Source organism: Montipora capricornis, chromosome 13, assembly GCF_036669925.1.
Source record: "Montipora capricornis isolate CH-2021 chromosome 13, ASM3666992v2, whole genome shotgun sequence".
Lineage (NCBI taxonomy): Eukaryota > Metazoa > Cnidaria > Anthozoa > Scleractinia > Acroporidae > Montipora > Montipora capricornis.
In genome coordinates, this window is record NC_090895.1 from 23,563,943 (window position 1) to 23,583,218 (window position 19,276).

Consider the following 19,276-nt stretch of genomic DNA (forward strand, 5'->3'; position numbering starts at 1 on the left):
CAAGGAATTTTTTTATTAGATATTGATTCGGGGTTTTCGATTTCGTTTTATTTTCTATCATGAGTGTCTATTACTGGTAGTTCCTTACTGCACTTAGTATGTTTGTAATCATTACTTTAACTTTTATAGACGCAAATGACTTACACTGTACGTCAATTGTTGCAAACTCTGAAGCATCGCCACATGGATTCCTTGCTTCACATCTGTATTCTCCTGCTTCACTTCTTCTAATATTTCTGATAACTAACTCAGTTCCATTTGTACGCTCTCCATTACTAATGCTGACCCAAAACACAGTTGGTGGAGGGATACCAGTTGCATGACATGACAAATTCACATTTCCTCCTTCGGTGATCACCTCATTTGAAATTGGTTGAATGGATGAAGACACTGAAACAACAGCCAAATATCATCCATTTTCAATGTCTACTAAAACAATACGTGATTGTGTCGATGTTATGGTATTTAAGTAAAGGTAGGAATGGAAGAGTCATCTCCATGACTCCATGACTCCAGGAATGGAGAGTACAGTTTTTTTACTGTAATTATGCACCCTAAAATAAAGTGTTGTTAAGTGTTCTAATCATCATCATCATCTCGTGTTAAATTAGTGTAAGCTCCGTCAGTAATGACACGAGAGTATGGATAACACTGGTAATCAAGATTATATGGACCAAGAATCTGCTGACAAAAATGCCTAACCAAAACCTTAAACTTACAAACAAAAAACAATGGCTTTACAGAATGTCAGACAATGTACATGTATAGAAACGAAATCTAAGCAGACTACAGACACTGTGTATGTTTTAGCCTAAAGCATGTGGCATTGTACATCAATCAATTCCGAAAATCAGAGAAACTAACGTAATCATTCAAAAATTTTGTTGGACTCGCTCACAGTAGATCGGAAATGTACGAAAATAATACTGATCAGATGCAACCATGTACACGTATTTTCAGGCAACCCAAGAAAGAGCTCCAGGAAGTAGAAATCCATTATCTTTATTCAAATCTTTTTCTTTTCTTTTTTTTTTTTTTGTTAATTAAGCTAAAGGTTTCCTTTGTCTAATAGAAAAAACAACCTAAGGTAAGCGATTCAAAAGTTAAAGTCCTTTTCTCCGAGGTTTAGAACTGCTTGAACGTAAATTTAAATTTAACGTCTTTGCCACACAAGATAATAACATTTTTGAAATGATGTCCAAAACAAGGTACATGTAACTTTCTAAATTCGTCCAATGTACAAGGAAGTTAACATTTCAAGTTATTCCTCCACCTACTGCGGTAGAGTATGTGCAAGCAATCCCTTAATTTTTATTTTCTTAAGTCACAGTGTATTAAGGAACATATTTGATTCCAAAACCTGGCAATTTGTTATAAGGAACCCACTAAATAATAGGTAACAATATTAATTTCTTGCACTGGCTCTCTTTCCGGTTTATCTATGAATTCTCTACTTTTCCCACAACTCCACTTATTTGAAAATAAACATTTCTCGGAATAACGAATAAAAAAGAAGAATGCTATATTTGAGACATTATCTGTATTATCATCTTTCTACTAGTTGCAGCTAAATCCCATTTTCTTCCAATGATAATGTAATATTGCCATTATCACCATCGAAAGAGTCATTGTTATTTTTCATTAATGCTACTAAACAAAGTGCTTACAATGCAAGCTCGGCATTTACCATTAACAGTAACAGCTACTGTGCTCCTGTCAGTTCCCAACGTGTTATTTGCAACGCATGTGAAATTCAGCACTCCTCCAGTAGTCATTAATCGGCTCCAATTTCCAAAACGGTTGCTATCATCCACGACGCCATTCACATACAACAGGTAAGTATCTATCGCAGGGTTACCAACAGCTGAGCAGTCCAAGGTGATAATATCATTCTGACAGACGGATGTTGCATTTGCCACAAAATCAACAATCTCTGCTTTGACTAAAATGGAAAAAAAAAAAACCAAACAAAAAAAGGTTTTACAATGGCTCAACAAAAAAAAATACAAGTATTATTAATATTATCATTATTATTGTTATCGCTCAGAGTGCAATAGTTTGTTTTTAAGTACTGTAAATGGATCTTATATAATTATGTACTATAAATGTATGTATTCGTAAGGTGCAATTGATCTTTTTACAGTGATTTTGAAAGTGACGCATGTAAATAAGTACAAATGAATGCCTCTTTCCATGATTCTTCAATAAACCATTCCCCGACATACCAATAATTGATAGAATTAAAGGAACATTACAGTGGTACACTAGTCTTCCTCATCCAAAATTAAATCACTGTGTGTGTGCCCCAAAAGAGCATATCTCTTTTTAGCACACACATGGAGTGACCGTCCAGTTTCTGTTACATGTCGTGGAGATCTCTAACATAATGTGTCAAAACAGCCATATCTGAAGACCAAGACCACAGGGCCACTTGCGGATAAAATGGACAGATTCAATAGCACATTATTTTTGTTTCCCATTCCTTAAAAACTATTTTTTCTTCAATTTTGCTCAATTTGAACATTTAACACTTATACTTAACAGTCAAAATCGCACGGGTGAGTAAAGTCCTTAATAGTCCTTGGTGGGACTGTTAAGGATGATGTTGACTGACGTTTTGACAATCGCAGCGAAAGTTATCTTTATAGCCACTGTCTGATTTCAATCATTTACCACAATTTCATCTTATAACAAAACTAAGCTTGCTAACTAAACTCCTTTTGCAAAAATCACAATTTTGTAAAGAATGGTTACAGTGTTTTTGCTTTTTTCTTTATAATATTGTGCTCAGAGCTATCACTGGTAGAAACTGATTAGTTTACTGTGTGATCCCAAACAAATTATTGCAGTACAAGATGTTCAAAGTAAAGAAATCAAAGAAATAAACTTTAAGTAAATGAATCGCGGAAGGAATTTTTTATTAGATATTGACTCGGGGTTTTCGATTTCATTTTGTTTTCTATCATGAATGTCTGTTACTGGTACTTTCTTACTGCACTTAGTATGTTTGTAATCATTACTTTCATTTTTACAGACGCAGATGACTTACACTGTACGTCAATCGTTGCAGACTCTGATACATTGCCACATGGATTCCATGCTTCGCATCTGTATTCTCCAGCTTCACTCCTGCTAATATTTCCGAAAGCTAACTCAGTTCCATTTGTATGCTGTCCATTACTAGTCTTGACCCAAAACACAGTTGGTACTGGGATACCAGTTGCACGACATGACAGAGTCAAATTTACTCCTTCGGTGATCACCTTATTGGAAATTGGTTCAATGGATGAAGACACTGAAACAACAGCCAAATATCATCCACTTTGAATGTCTACTAAAACAATACGTGATTGTGTCGATGTTATAGTATTTAAGTAAAGGTAGGAGTGGAAGAGTCATCTCGAATGTGCATCATCATCATCATCATCATCTCGTGTTAATTTACTGTACGCTCCGTCAGTAATGACACGAGAGTATGGATAACACTGGTAATCACGATTATATGGACCAAGAATCTGCTTACAAAAATGCCTAACCAAACCATTAAACTTACAAACAAAAAACAATGGCTTTACAGAAATGTCAGTCAATGTACATGTATAGAAACGAAATCTAAGCAGACTACAGAGACTGTGTATGTTTTAGCCTAAAGCATGTGGCATTGTAGATCAGTCAATTCCGAAAATCACAGCAACTAACGTAATCATTCAAAAATTGTGTTGGACTCGCTCACAGTAGATCGTAAATGTACGAAAATAATACTGATCACATGCAACCATGTACACTTATTTTCAGGCAGCCCAAGAAAGAGCTCCAGGAAGTAGAAATCCATTATCTTTATTCAAATCTTTTTTTTTTTCTTTTTTAAATTCAGCTAAACGTTTCGTTTGTCTAATAGAAAAAACAACCTAAGGTAAGCGATTCAAAAGCTTAAGTCGTTTTCTCGGTGGGTTAGAATTTCTTCAACGTAAATTTAAATTTAATGTCTTTGCCACACAAGATAATAACATTTTTGAAATAATGTCCAAAGCAAGGTACATGTAACTTCCCAAATTCGTCCAAGGTACAATGAAGTTAACATTTCAAGTTATTCCTCTACCTACTGCGGTACACTAGGTGCAGGCAATCCCTTAATTTTTATTTTCTTAAGTCACAGTGTATTGAGGAACATATTTGATTCCAAAACCTGGAAATTTGTCAAAATTAACCCACTAAATAATTGATAACAGTATTACTTTCTTGCACTGGCTCTCTTTCCGGTTTATCTATGAATTCTTTTCTTTTCCCAAAACACCACTTATTTGAAAATAAACATTTCTCGGAATAAAGAATAAAAAAGAAGAATGCTACTAGTTGCAGCTAAATCCCTTTTTCTTCCAATAATAATGTACTATTGCCATTATCACCATTGTAAGAGTCATTGTTATTTTTCATTAATGCTACTTAAGAAAGTGCTTACAATGCAAGCTCGGCATTTACCATTAACAGTAACAGATACTGTGCTCCTGTCAGTTCCCAACGTGTTATTTGCAACACATGTGAAATTCAGCACTCCCCCAGTAGTCATTGATCGGCTCCAATTTCCAAAACGGCTGCTATTATCCACGACACCATCCACATACAACAGGTAAGTATCTATCGCAGGGTTACCAACAGCTGAGCAGTCCAAGGTGATAATATCATTCTGACAGACGGTTGTTGCATTTGCCACAAAATTAACAATCTCTGCTTTGACTAAAATGGAAAAAAGAAAAACCAAACAAAAAAAGGTTTTACAATGGCTTAACAAAAAAAGGACAAGTATTATTAATATCATCATCATTATTATTCTTATCGCTCAGAGTGCAATAGTTTGTTTTTAAGTACTGTAAGGCGATCTAATATAATTATGTACTATAAATGTATGTATTCGTAAGGTGTAATTGATCTTTTTACAGTGATTTTGAAAGTGACACAAGTGAATAAGTACAAATAAATGCCTCTTTCCATGATTCTTCAATAAACCATTCGTTGACATACCAATAATTGATAGAATTAAAGGAACATTACAGTGGTTCACTAGCCTTCCTCATCCAAAAATTAATCACTGTGTGAGTGCCCCGAAAGAGCATATCTCTTTTTAGCACACGCATGGAGTGACTGTCCAGTCTCTGTTACATGTCGTGGAGATCTCTAACATAATGTGTCAAAACAGCCATATCTGAAGACCAAGATCACACGGCCACATGCGGAAAAAATGGACAGATTCAATAGTGCATTATTTTCGTGTTTTCCATTCCTTAAAAACTATTTTTTCTTCAATTTTGCTCAATTTGAACATTTAACACTTATACTTTACAGTCAAAATTGCACGGGTGACCGTAGTCCTTAGTAGTCCTTGGTGGGACTGTTAAGAATGATGTTGAATGATGTCTTTGCAATCTCAACGAAAGTTATCTTTATAGCCACTGTTGGATTTCAATCATTTACCACAATTTCATCTTATAACCAAACTAAGCTTGCTAACTAAACTCCTTTTGCAAAAATCACAACTTTGTAAAGAATTGTTACAGTGTTTTTGCTTTTTTCTTCATAATATTGTGCTCAGAGCTATCACTGGTAGCAACTTATTAGTTTACTGTGTGATCCCAAGCAAATTATTGCAGTACAAGATGTTGAAAGTAAAGAAATCAAAGAAAAAAACTTTAACTAAATGAATCGCGAAAGGAATTTTTTTATTAGATATTGACTCGGGGTTTTCGATTTCGTTTTGTTTTCTATCATGAGTGTCTATTACTGGTACTTTCTTACTGCACTTAGTAGGTTTGTAATCATTACTTTAACTTTTACAGACATAGATGACTTACACTGTACGTCAATTGTTGCAGACTCCGAAGCATTGCCACATGGATTCCTTGCTTCACATCTGTATTCTCCTGCTTCACTTCTTCTAATATTTCTGATAACTAACTCAGTTCCATTTGTACGCTCTCCATTACTAATGCTGACCCAAAACACAGTTGGTGGAGGGATACCAGTTGCATGACATGACAGAGTCAAATTTACTCCTTCGGTGATCACCTTATTGGAAACTGGTTGAATGGATGAAGACACTGAAACAACAGCCAAAAATCATCCATTTTCAATGTCTACTAAAACAATACGTGATTTTTTCAATGTTATGGTATTTAAGTAAATGTAGGAGTGGAAGAGTCATCTCGTATGTGCATCATCATCGTCATCATCCTCATGATCATCATCTTATGTTAATTTACTGTAAGATCTGTCAGTTATGACACGATTGCGTGCATCACACTGGTAAACAGCATTATATGGACCAAGAAGCTGTTGCCAGAATGGTTAACCGATAACTTAAACTTACAAACAGGAAAAGAATATCTTTACAGCATGTCAGACAATGTACATGTACAGAAACGAAATCTGGACAGACTACAGAGACTGCGTATGTTTTAGCCTGAGCCATGCAGCATTGAAGATTAATCATTTCTGAAAATCAGAGCAACTAACGTAAACATTCAAAAATTACGTTGGACTCGCTTACACTTGATCGGAAATGTACGAAAATAATTATGATCAGATGCATTCGTGTACACTCATTCTCAGGCAGCCCAAGAAAGAGCTCCATGAATTTGAAATTCATTATCCATTATCTTTATTGAAAGGTCCTTTTTTCTGTTTTTTTTTTTTTTTTTTTTTTTCTATTTTGAAGGTTTTCTTTGTTTAACAGATACAATGTAAGGAGAGCGACTCAAATGTGATATTTCTTTGCTCCGAGGTTTGGAATTTCTGAAACGAAAATTTAAATGTAATGTCTTCGCCACACAAGATAATAACATTTTTGGCAATAATGTGCAAGCAAGGTACATTTAACTTTTGAAGTTCAGCCTATGTAGAAGAAGTTAACATTTCAAGTTTTTCCTCTACCTACTGCGCAACAGTATGTGCAGGCAACCCCTTAAATTTATTTTCTTTAAATTAACTGACAGAGTATTGAGGAACATGGTTGATTCCAAAACCTGGCAATATGTTTTAATGCACTGTTTTCTTGCACTGGCTCTCTTTCCGGATTATCTATGAATTCTCTTCATTTCACACAACTCCACTTATTGGAAAATAAACATTTCTCGGAACGAAGAATAAAAAAGAAAATCCTATATTTGGGACATTATCTGTAGTATCATCCTTCTATTAGTTGCAGCTAATTTCTTTTTTTCTTCCAATGATAACGTGCCATTGTAAGAGTAATTGTTATTTTTCATTAATGCTACTAAACAAAGTGCTTACAATGCAAGCTCGGCATTTACCATTAACAGTAACAGATACTGTGCTCCTGTCAGTTCCAAACGTGTTATTTGCAACACATGTGAAGTTCAGCACTCCTCCAGTAGTCATTGATCGGCTCCAATTTCCAAAACGGTTGCTATCATCCACGACGCCATCCACATACAACAGGTAAGTATCTATCGCAGGGTTACCAACAGCTGAGCAGTCCAAGGTGATAATATCATTCTGACAGACGGTTGTTGCATTTGCCACAAAATCAACAATCTCTGCTTTGTCTAAAATGGAAAAAGGAAAAACAAAAAAAAAAGGTTTTACAATGGCTCAACACAAAAAAGTACAAGTATAAATGTATGTATTGGTAAGGTGCAATTGATCTTTTTACAGTGATTTTGAAAGTGACACATGTAAATAAGTACAAATGAATGCCTGCTTCCATGATTCTTTAATAAACCATTCGTTGACATACCAATAATTGATAGAATTAAAGGAACATTACAGTGGTTCACTAGTCTTCCTCATCCAAAATTAAATCACTGTGTGTGTGCCCCGAAAGAGCATATCTCTTTTTAGCATACGCATGAAGTAACCGTCCAGTCTCTGTTACATGTCGTGGAGATCTCTAACATGTGTCAAAACAGCCATATCTGAAGAACAAGATCACAGGGCCACATGCGGAAAAAATGGACAGATTTAATAGTACATTATTTCGTGTTTTCCTTTCCTTAAAAACTATTTTTTCTTGAATTTTGCTCAATTTAAACATTTAACACTTATACTTAACAGTCAACATCGCACGGGTGACTGTAGTCCTTAGTAGTCCCTGGTGGGACTGTTAACGATGATGATGGCTGACGTTTTGACAATCTCCGCGAAAGTTATCTTTATAGCCACTGTTGGATTTCAATCATTTACCACAATTTCATCTTATAACCAAACTAAGCTTGCTAATAATCTCTTTTTGCAAAAATCACAACTTTGTAAAGAATTGTTCCAGTGTTTTTGCTTTTTTCTTCATAATATTATGCTCAGTGCTATCACTGGTAGCAACTTATTAGTTTACTGTGTGATCCCAAAAAGATTATTACAGTACAACATGTTCAAAGTAAAGAAATCAAAGAAATAAACTTTAAGTAAATAAATCGCGGAAGGCATTTTTTTATTAGATATTGTCTCGGGGTTTTCGATTTCTTTTTGTTTTCTATCATGACTGTCTATTACTGGTACCTTCTTACTCTACTAACTATGTTTGTAATCATTACTTTTTTTATAGACAGAGATGACTTACACTGTACGTCAATTGTTACAGAATCTGAAGCATCGCCACATGGATTCCTTGCGTCACATCTGTATTCTCCAGCTTCACCCCTTCTAATATTTCTAAAAACTAACTCAGTTTCATTTGTAGGCTGTCCATTACTAGTCTTGATCCAAAACACAGTTGGTGGGGGAATACCAAATGCTTGACATGACAAATTCAAATTTCCTCCTTCGGTGATCACCTTATTGGAAACTGGTTGAATGGATGAAGACACTGAAACAACAGCCAAAAATCATCCATTTTCAATGTCTACTAAAACAATACGTGATTTTTTCAATGTTATGGTATTTAAGTAAATGTAGGAGTGGAAGAGTCCTCTTGAATGTGCATCATCATCATCATCATCATCATCTTATGTTAATTTACTGTAAGCTCCGTCAGTAACGACACGAGAGTATGGGTAACACTGGTAATCAAGATTATATGGACCAGGAATCTGGTGACAAAAATGCCTAACCAAAACTTTAAACTTACAAACAAAAAACAATGGCTTTACAGAATGTCAGACAATGTACATGTATAGAAACCAAATCTAAGCAGACTACAGAGACTGTGTATGTTTTAGCCTAAAGCATGTGGCATTGTAGATCAATCAATTCCGAAAATCACAGAAACTAACGTAATCATTCAAAACTTGTGTTGGACTCGCTCACAGTAGATCGGAAATGTACCAAAATAATACTGATCAGATGCAACCATGTACACGTATTTTCAGGCAACCCAAGAAAGAGCTCCAGGAAGTAGAAATCCATTATCTTTATTCAAACTTTTTTTTTTTTTTTTTTAATTAAACTAAAGGTTTCCTTTGTCTAATAGAAAAAACAACCTAAGGTAAGCGATTAAAAAGTTAAAGTCCTTTTCTCCGAGGTTTAGAATTTCTTGAACGTAAATTTAAATTTAACGTCTTTGCCACACAAGATAATAACCTTTTTTGAAATAATGTCCAAAGCAAGGTACATGTAACTTTCCAAATTCGTCCAATGTACAAGGAAGTTAACATTTCAAGTTATTCCTCTACCTACTGCGGTACAGTATGTGCAGGCAATCCTTTAAATTTCATTTTCTTTAATTGAAGTAACAGTGTATTGAGGAACATGATATTGATGCCAAAACCTGGCAATTTGTTATAATAGATCCACTAAATAATAGGTAACAATATTAATTTCTTGCACTGGCTCTCTTTCCGGTTTATCTATGAATTCTCTATTTTTCCCACAACTCCACTTATTTGAAAATAAACATTTCTCGGAATAACGAATAAAAAAGAAGAATGCTATATTTGAGACATTATCTGTATTATCATCTTTCTATTAGTTGCAGCTAAATCCCATTTTCTTCCAATGATAATGTAATATTGCCATTATCACCATTGTAAGAGTCATTGTTATTTTTCATTAATGTTACTAAAGAAAATGCTTACAATGCAAGCTCGGCATTTACCATTAACAGTAACAGATACTGTGCTCCTGTCAGTTCCCAACGTGTTATTTGCAACACATGTGAAATTCAGCACTCCTCCAGTTGTCATTTTTCGGCTCCAATTTCCAAAACGGTTGCTATCATCCACGACGCCATTCACATACAACAGGTAAGTGTCTATCGCAGGGTTACCAACAGCTGAGCAGTCCAAGGTGATAATATCATTCTGACAGACGGTAGTTGCATTTGCCACAAAATCAACAATCTCTCCTTTGACTAAAATGGAAAAAAGAAAAACCAAAAAAAAAAAAAAGGTTTTACAATGGCTCAACACAAAAAGTACAAGTATTATTATTATCATCATCATTATTATTCTTATCGCTCAGAGTGCAATAGTTTGTTTTTAAGTACTGTAAGGGGATCTAATATAATAATGTACTATAAATGTATGTATTGGTAAGGTGCAATTGATCTTTTTACAGTGATTATGAAAGTGACACATGTAAATAAGTACAAATGAATGCCTGCTTCCATGATTCTTTAATAAACCATTCGTTGACATACCAATAATTGATAGAATTAAAGGAACATTACAGTGGTTCACTAGTCTTCCTCATCCAAAATTAAATCACTGTGTGTGTGCCCCGAAAGAGCATATCTCTTTTTAGCATACGCATGAAGTAACCGTCCAGTCTCTGTTACATGTCGTGGAGATCTCTAACATGTGTCAAAACAGCCATATCTGAAGAACAAGATCACAGGGCCACATGCGGAAAAAATGGACAGATTTAATAGTACATTATTTCGTGTTTTCCTTTCCTTAAAAACTATTTTTTCTTGAATTTTGCTCAATTTAAACATTTAACACTTATACTTAACAGTCAACATCGCACGGGTGACTGTAGTCCTTAGTAGTCCCTGGTGGGACTGTTAACGATGATGTTGGCTGACGTTTTGACAATCTCCGCGAAAGTTATCTTTATAGCCACTGTTGGATTTCGATCATTTACCACAATTTCATCGTATAACCAAACTAAGCTTGCTAATAATCTCTTTTTGCAAAAATCACAACTTTGTAAAGAATTGTTCCAGTGTTTTTGCTTTTTTCTTCATAATATTATGCTCAGTGCTATCACTGGTAGCAACTTATTAGTTTACTGTGTGATCCCAAAAAGATTATTACAGTACAACATGTTCAAAGTAAAGAAATCAAAGAAATAAACTTTAAGTAAATAAATCACGGAAGGCATTTTTTTATTAGATATTGTCTCGGGGTTTTCGATTTCTTTTTGTTTTCTATCATGACTGTCTATTACTGGTACCTTCTTACTCTACTAACTATGTTTGTAATCATTACTTTCATTTTTATAGACAGAGATGACTTACACTGTACGTCAATTGTTACAGAATCTGAAGCATCGCCACATGGATTCCTTGCTTCACATCTGTATTCTCCAGCTTCACCCCTTCTAATATTTCTGAAAACTAACTCAGTTTCATTTGTAGGCTGTCCATTACTAATGCTGACCCAAAACACAGTTGGTGGAGGGATACCAGTTGCATGACATGACAAATTCACATTTCCTCCTTCGGTGATCACCTCATTTGAAATTGGCATAATGGATGAAGACACTGAAAGAACAGCCAAAAATCATCCATTTTCAATGTCCTCTAAAACAATACGTGATTTTTTCAATGTTATGGTATTTAAGTAAATGTAGGAGTGGAAGAGTCCTCTTGAATGTGCATCATCATCATCATCATCATCTTATGTTAATTTACTGTAAGCTCCGTCAGTAACGACACGAGAGTATGGGTAACATTGTTAATCAAGATTATATGGACCAGGAATCTGGTGACAAAAATGCCTAACCAAAACTTTAAACTTACAAACAAAAAACAATGGCTTTACAGAATGTCAGACAATGTACATGTATAGAAACCAAATCTAAGCAGACTACAGAGACTGTGTATGTTTTAGCCTAAAGCATGTGGCATTGTAGATCAATCAATTCCGAAAATCACAGAAACTAACGTAATCATTCAAAACTTGTGTTGGACTCGCTCACAGTAGATCGGAAATGTACCAAAATAATACTGATCAGATGCAACCATGTACACGTATTTTCAGGCAACCCAAGAAAGAGCTCCAGGAAGTAGAAATCCATTATCTTTATTCAAACTTTTTTTTTTTTTTTTAAATTAAACTAAAGGTTTCCTTTGTCTAATAGAAAAAACAACCTAAGGTAAGCGATTAAAAAGTTAAAGTCCTTTTCTCCGAGGTTTAGAATTTCTTGAACGTAAATTTAAATTTAACGTCTGTGCCACACAAGATAATAACCTTTTTTGAAAAAAATGTCCAAAGCAAGGTACATGTAACTTTCCAAATTCGTCCAATGTACAAGGAAGTTAACATTTCAAGTTATTCCTCTACCTACTGCGGTACAGTATGTGCAGGCAATCCTTTAAATTTCATTTCCACTTATTTGAAAATAAATATTTCTCGGAATAACGAATAAAAAGAAGAATGCTATATTTGAGACATTATCTGTATTATCATCTTTCTATTAGTTGCAGCTAAATCCCATTTTCTTCCAATGATAATGTAATATTGCCATTATCACCATTGTAAGAGTCATTGTTATTTTTCATTAATGTTACTAAAGAAAATGCTTACAATGCAAGCTCGGCATTTACCATTAACAGTAACAGATACTGTGCTCCTGTCAGTTCCCAACGTGTTATTTGCAACACATGTGAAATTCAGCACTCCTCCAGTTGTCATTTTTCGGCTCCAATTTCCAAAACGGTTGCTATCATCCACGACGCCATTCACATACAACAGGTAAGTGTCTATTGCAGGGTTACCAACAGCTGAGCAGTCCAAGGTGATAATATCATTCTGACAGACGGTTGTTGCATTTGCCACAAAATCAACAATCTCTGCTTTGACTAAAATGGAAAAAAGAAAAACCAAAAAAAAAAAAAGGTTTTACAATGGCTCAACACAAAAAAGTACAAGTATTGTTATTGTCATCATCATTATTATTCTTATCGCTCAGAGTGCAATTGTTTGTTTTTAAGTACTGTATGGGGATCTAATATAATTATATACTTTAAATGTATGTATTCGTAAGGTGCAATTGATCATTTTACAAGGATTTTGAAAGTGACACATGTGAATAAGTACAAATGAATGCCTCTTTCCCTGATTCTTCAATAAACCATTCGCTGACATACCAATAATTGATAGATTTAAAGGAACATTACAGTGGTTCAGCCATATCTGAAGACCAAAATCACAGGGCCACATGCGCAAAAAACAAATGGACAGATTCAATATTACATTATTTTCGTGTTTTCCATTCCTTAAAAACTATTTTTTCTTCAATTTTGCTCAATTTAAACATTTAACACTTATACTTAACAGTCAAAATCGCACAGGTGACTGTAGTCCTTAGAAATCTTAGGTGGGACTGTGAAGGATAATGTTGACTGACGTCAATTATTTACCACAATTTAATCCTATAACTAAACAAAGCTTGTTAACTAAACTCTTTTGCAAAAATCACAACTTTGTAAAGAATTGTTACAATGTTTTTGCTTTTTTCTTTATAATATTGTGCTCACTCCTTAGAAGTCCTTGGTGGGACTGTGAAGAATAATGTTGACTGACGTTTTGACAACCTCAGCGGAAGTTATCTTTATAGCCTCTGTTGGATTTTAATCATTTACCTCAATTTCATCTTATAACCAAACTAAGCTTGTTAACTAAACTCTTTTGCAAAAATCACAACTTTGTAAAGAATTGTTACACTGTTTTTGCTTTTTTATATTAAGCTCAGTGCTATCACTGGTAGCAACTTATTAGTTTACTGTGTGATCCAGAAAATTTATTGCAGTACACGATGCTCAAAGTAAAGAAATCAAACAAAAAGACTTTAAATAAATGAATCGCGGAAGGAAAATTTTTATTAGATATTGACTCGGGGTTTTCGATTTCTTTTTGTTTTCTATCATGAGTCTCTATTGCTGGTACTTTCTTACTGCACTTAGTATGTTTGTAATCATTACTTTAACTTTTATAGACGCAGATGACTTACACTGGACGTCGATTGTTGCAGACTCCGAAGCATTGCCACATGGATTCCTTGCTTCACATCTGTATTCTCCTGCTTCACTTCTTCTAATATTTCTGATAACTAACTCAGTTCCATTTGTACGCTCTCCATTACTAATGCTGACCCAAAACACAGTTGGTGGAGGGATACCAGTTGCATGACATGCCAGAGTCAAATTTACTCCTTCGGTGATCACCTTATTGGAAATTGGTTGAATGGATGAAGACACTGAAACAACAGCCAAATATCATCCATTTTCAATGTCTACTAAAACAATACGTGATTGTGTCGATGTTATGGTATTTAAGTAAAGGTAGGAGTGGAAGAGGCATCTGGAATGTGCATCATCATCATCGTCATCCTCATGATGATCATCTTATGTTAATTTATTGTATGATCTGTCAGTGATGACACGAGTGTGTGCATCACACTGGTAAACAGCATTATATGGACCAAGAAGCTGTTGCCAGAATGGTGAACCGATATCTTAAACTTACAAACAGGAAAAGAATATCTTTACAGCATGTCAGACAATGTACATGTAGAGAAACGAAATCTGGACAGACTGCAGAGACTGCGTATGTTTTAGCCTGAGCCATGCAGCATTGAAGATTAATCAATTCTGAAAATCAGAGAAACTAACGTAAACATTCAAAAACTATGTTGGACTCGCTCACACTTTATCGGAAATGTACGAAAATAATCATGATCAGATGCAACCATGTACACTCATTTTCAGGCAGCCCAAGAAAGAGCTCCAAGAAGTTGAAATTCATTATCCATTATCTTTATTCAAAGGTCCTTTTTTTCTTTGTTTAAGAAGAGCGACTCAAATGTTAAATTTCTTTGCTCCGAGGTTTGGAATTTCTCAAACGTAAATAGACCTTTTCGGCTTGTACATTTTGTTTTCCCAATACAGATGGATATGCCTGCATGCACTCTTTTTAATGAACAAAACAAAGGATTAAGCCTCCTGAGTATTATCACATGATCTGTATTGGGAAAACAAAATGTACAAGCCGAAAAGGTCTATTTAGATTTAATGTCTTTGCCACACAAGATAATAACATTTTTTGTAATAATGTGCAAGCAAGGTACATTTAATTTTTGAAGTTCGGCCAATGTAGAAGAAGTTAACATTTGAAGTTAGCCCTCTACCTACTGCGCAACAGTATGTGCAGGCAACCCCTTAAATTTATTTTCTTTAAATCAAGTGACAGTGTATTAAGGAACATATTTGATTCCAAAACCTGGCAATATTTTTTAATGCATTGTTTTCTTGCACTGGCTCTCTTTCCGGTTTTTCTATGAATTCTCTACATTTCCCACAACTCCACTTATTTGAAAACGAACATTTCTCTAAATAAAGAATAAAAAAAAAGAATCCTAAATTTCAGACTTTATCTGTATAGTAATCCTTCTACTAGTTGCAGCTAAATCCTTTTTCTTCCAATGGTAAATGTAACACTGCTATTATTACCATTGTAAGAATCCTTGTTATTTTCCATTAATGCTACTAAAGCAAATCCTTACAATGCAAGCTCGGCATTTACCATTAACAGTAACAGCGACTTTCCTCATGTCACTTCCCAACGTATTATTTGCCACACATGTGAAATTAAGCACTCCACCAGTTGTCATTGATCGGCTCCAATTTCCAAAACGGTTGCTATCATTCACTACGCCATTCACATACAACAGGTAAGTATTTACCGAAGGGTTACCAACAGCTGAGCAGTTGAAGGTGACAATATCATTCTGACAGACGGTTGTTGCATTCGCCACAAAATCTGTAATCTCTGCCTTGACTAAAATGAAAGCAAAAAAACAAAAAACATTTCACAATGGCTCAACACAAAAAGTACATTATTATTGTTATCGCTCAGAGGGCAATACCTTGTTTATAAGTACTATAAGAGGATCTAACATAATTATGAACTGTAAATGTATGTATTCGTAAGTTGGAATAGATCTTTTTACAGTGGTTTTAATTTGAAGGTGGCACACATATATAAATACAAATTAATGCCTCTTTCCATGATTCTTTACTAAACCATTGGCTGACATGCCAATAATTGGCAGAATTAAAGGAACATTAAAATAGTTCACTAGGTTTCCTCACCCAAAATTAAATCACTGTGTGTGTCTTAAAAGAGCATATCTCTTTGTAGGACAAAAATTTGGTTTATCAACGGAGTTGATAATGTAAATTGACCACCGTACAGAGATTCGAGCGTTAGCCCTTCGTCAGAGCGAATCGAGGGATTATGGGTTACGTGTAGTTTTTATAGTAGAGTAGGAGCTACGCTATTGGTGGTAACATGGCAACGTGAAAAATAGGAATATATAAGTTAAATGAAAAGCGTTCGTTAATACGATTTCCTGGCGTAGCACCTTGGTGAGTTTCTTCAAGCTTGGCATCGTCGTCTTGGGTCTCCTGTTAGAAATCTGTGGATTAAAAAATACTAGAACACAAGGTTAGTTGTCGCAGCGGTTGAATACAAATGAATGAGATCCAAGACGACGATGCCAAGCTTGAAGAAACTCACCAAGGAGCTACGCCAGGAAATCGTATTAACGAACGCTTTTCATTTAACTTATATATTCCTATTTTTCACGTTGACATGTTACCACCAATAGCGTAGCTCCTACTCTACTATAAAAACTACACGTAACCCATAATCCCTCGATTCGCTCTGACGAAGGCCTAACGCTCGAAACGTCAGCTTTCAGAATCTCTGTACGGTGGTCAATTTACATTATCAACTCCGTTGATAAACCAGCACCACAGTTTCTTTAGAAACTACCCCTTCATCTTTGTAGGACAGACATGGCGTCACCGACCAGTTTCTGTCACATATTTCGGCGACCTCTCACATAATGTGTCAAAACATCTATATCTGAATACCAAAATAACAGGGCTACATGCAGGAAAAAAAGGACTGATTCAATAGTACATCAATTTCGAGCTTTCCATTCCTTAAAAACTATTTTTTCTTCATTTTTGCTCAATTTAAAAATTTTACTCTTATACTTTACAGTCAAAATCACACGGGTGACTGTAGTCCTTATTAGTCCTTTGTGAGGCTGTTAAGGATGATGTTGACTGACGTTTTGACGATCTCAGCGAAAGTTATCTTTATAGCCACTGTTAGATTTCAATCATTTACCACAATTTCATCTTATAACCAGACTAAGCTTGCTAACTAAACTCTTTTTGCAAAAATCACAACTTTGTAAAGAATTGTTACAGTGTTTTTGCTTTTTTCTTCATAATATTGTGCTCAGTGCTATCACTGGTAGCAACTTATTAGTTTACTGTGTGATCCCAAACAAATTATTGCAGTTTTTGTTTTCTATCATGACTGTCTATTACTGGTACTTTCTTACTGCACTTAGTATGTTTGTAACCATTACTTTCATTTTTATAGAGGCAGATGACTTAAACTGTACGTCAATTGTTACAGAATATGAAGCATCGACACATGGATTACTTGCGTCACATCTGTATTATCCAGCATAACCCCTTATAATATTTCTAAAAACTAACTCAGTTTAATTTGTATGCTGTCCAGTACTATTCTTGACCCAAAAAACAGTTGGTAGTGGGATACCAGTTGCATGACATGACAGAGTCAAATTTACTCCTTCGGTGATCACCTTATTGGAAATTGGTTGAATGGATGATGGCACTGAAAGAACAGCCGAAAGAACACTGAAAGTTAGGAGTGGAAGAGTCATCTCGAATGTTCATCATGATCATGATCATCATCTTATGTTAATTTTTTGTATGCTCTGTCGGTGATGACACGATTGTGTGCATTATACTGGTAAACATCATTATATGGACCAAGAAGCTGGTGACAAAAATTGTTAACCGATACCTTAAACTTAGAAACAAGAAAACACGGTCTTTACAGCATGTCAGACAATGTACATGTACAGAGACGGAATCTGGGCAGATTACAGAGACTGGGTATTGAAGATCAATCAATTCTTAAAATCAGAGCAACTAACGTAAACATTCAAATATTGTGTTGAGCTCGCCTCTACTTGATCAGGAAATGTACGAAAATAATCATGATCAGATGCAACCATGTACACTCATTTTCAGGCAGCCCAAGAAAGAGCTCCGTGAAGTTGAAATCCGTTATCTTTATTGAAAGGGGTTTTTTTAAATTTATTTATTATTTTATTTTATTTTATTTTTTTATAATTAAGCTGAAGGTTTTCTTTGTTTAACAGAAGAGCGATTCAAATGTTGAAGTTCTTTGCTCCGAGGCTTAGAATTTCTTGAACGTAAATTTAAATTCAATGTCTTTTCCACACCAGATAATAACACTTTTGGCAGTAGTGTTTAAGCAAGGTACCTATAACGTTCCAAGTTAGTTCAATGTACAAGGAAGTTAATACTTAAAGTTAGTCCTCTACCTACTTTTTACACTAGGTGCAGGCAATCCCTTAATTTTTATTTTCTTAAGTCACAGTGTATTGAGGAACATATTTGATTCCAAAACCTGGAAATTTGTCAAAATTAACCCACTAAATAATTGATAACAGTATTACTTTCTTGCACTCTCTCTCAGGTTTATCTCTGAATTGTCCGCATGTCCCACAACTCCACTTAATTGAAAATAAACCTTTCACTGAATAAAGAATGCCACACTTAAAACAGAAGGGAGTTTTGGGGGTTAGGGGGTCCCAGCTAAAAACCGGTGGGAGTTATGACAAAAAAACTGACTTTTCTCACGTATTTACAGCCTTCCAATAACTGAAAACGAGGCGTCCTCAATTTAGGCTTTTGTATGTATCATCGTCCCACTGGTGTCACCTAAATCGTTTTTGCTTCCAATGATATCATTACCAATATCACCATTGAAAGGTCCAGAGTCCTCCTTATTTTTCAATATCGATTGTTAAAAGTAACTCTGTCAGTGCAAGCTTCCCATTTACCATTAACAGTAACAGCTACTATTCTCCTGTCAGTTCCCAACGTATTGTTTGCCACACATGTGAAGTTAAACACTCCTCCAGTTGTCATTGCTAGGCTCCAAACTCCAAAACTGTTGCTGTCATTCATAACGCCATTCACATATAACTGGTAAGTATGTGCGGCTTGGTTACCAACAGCTGA

At 35.0% G+C, this 19,276-nt stretch overlaps 1 protein-coding gene across 1 annotated transcript in view; it reads right to left on the reverse strand.

Moving 5' to 3' along the window:
- The window catches only part of LOC138030712 (hemicentin-1-like), a 54,896-nt gene extending 37,013 nt beyond the window's left edge, over positions 1-17,883 (reverse strand). Inside the window, exons 1-11 of the mRNA XM_068878591.1 lie at positions 17,757-17,883; positions 15,696-15,950; positions 14,125-14,370; positions 12,719-12,973; positions 11,408-11,653; positions 10,043-10,297; positions 8,570-8,815; positions 7,305-7,559; positions 5,847-6,092; positions 4,480-4,734; positions 3,050-3,295 (exon numbers count right to left, since the gene is read on the reverse strand). Coding sequence (XP_068734692.1) covers positions 3,050-3,295; positions 4,480-4,734; positions 5,847-6,092; positions 7,305-7,559; positions 8,570-8,815; positions 10,043-10,297; positions 11,408-11,653; positions 12,719-12,973; positions 14,125-14,370; positions 15,696-15,950; positions 17,757-17,883 — 2,632 coding nt within the window. The remainder of the gene's footprint in view (positions 1-3,049; positions 3,296-4,479; positions 4,735-5,846; positions 6,093-7,304; positions 7,560-8,569; positions 8,816-10,042; positions 10,298-11,407; positions 11,654-12,718; positions 12,974-14,124; positions 14,371-15,695; positions 15,951-17,756) is intronic.
- Positions 17,884-19,276: the final 1,393 nt, after the last annotated feature.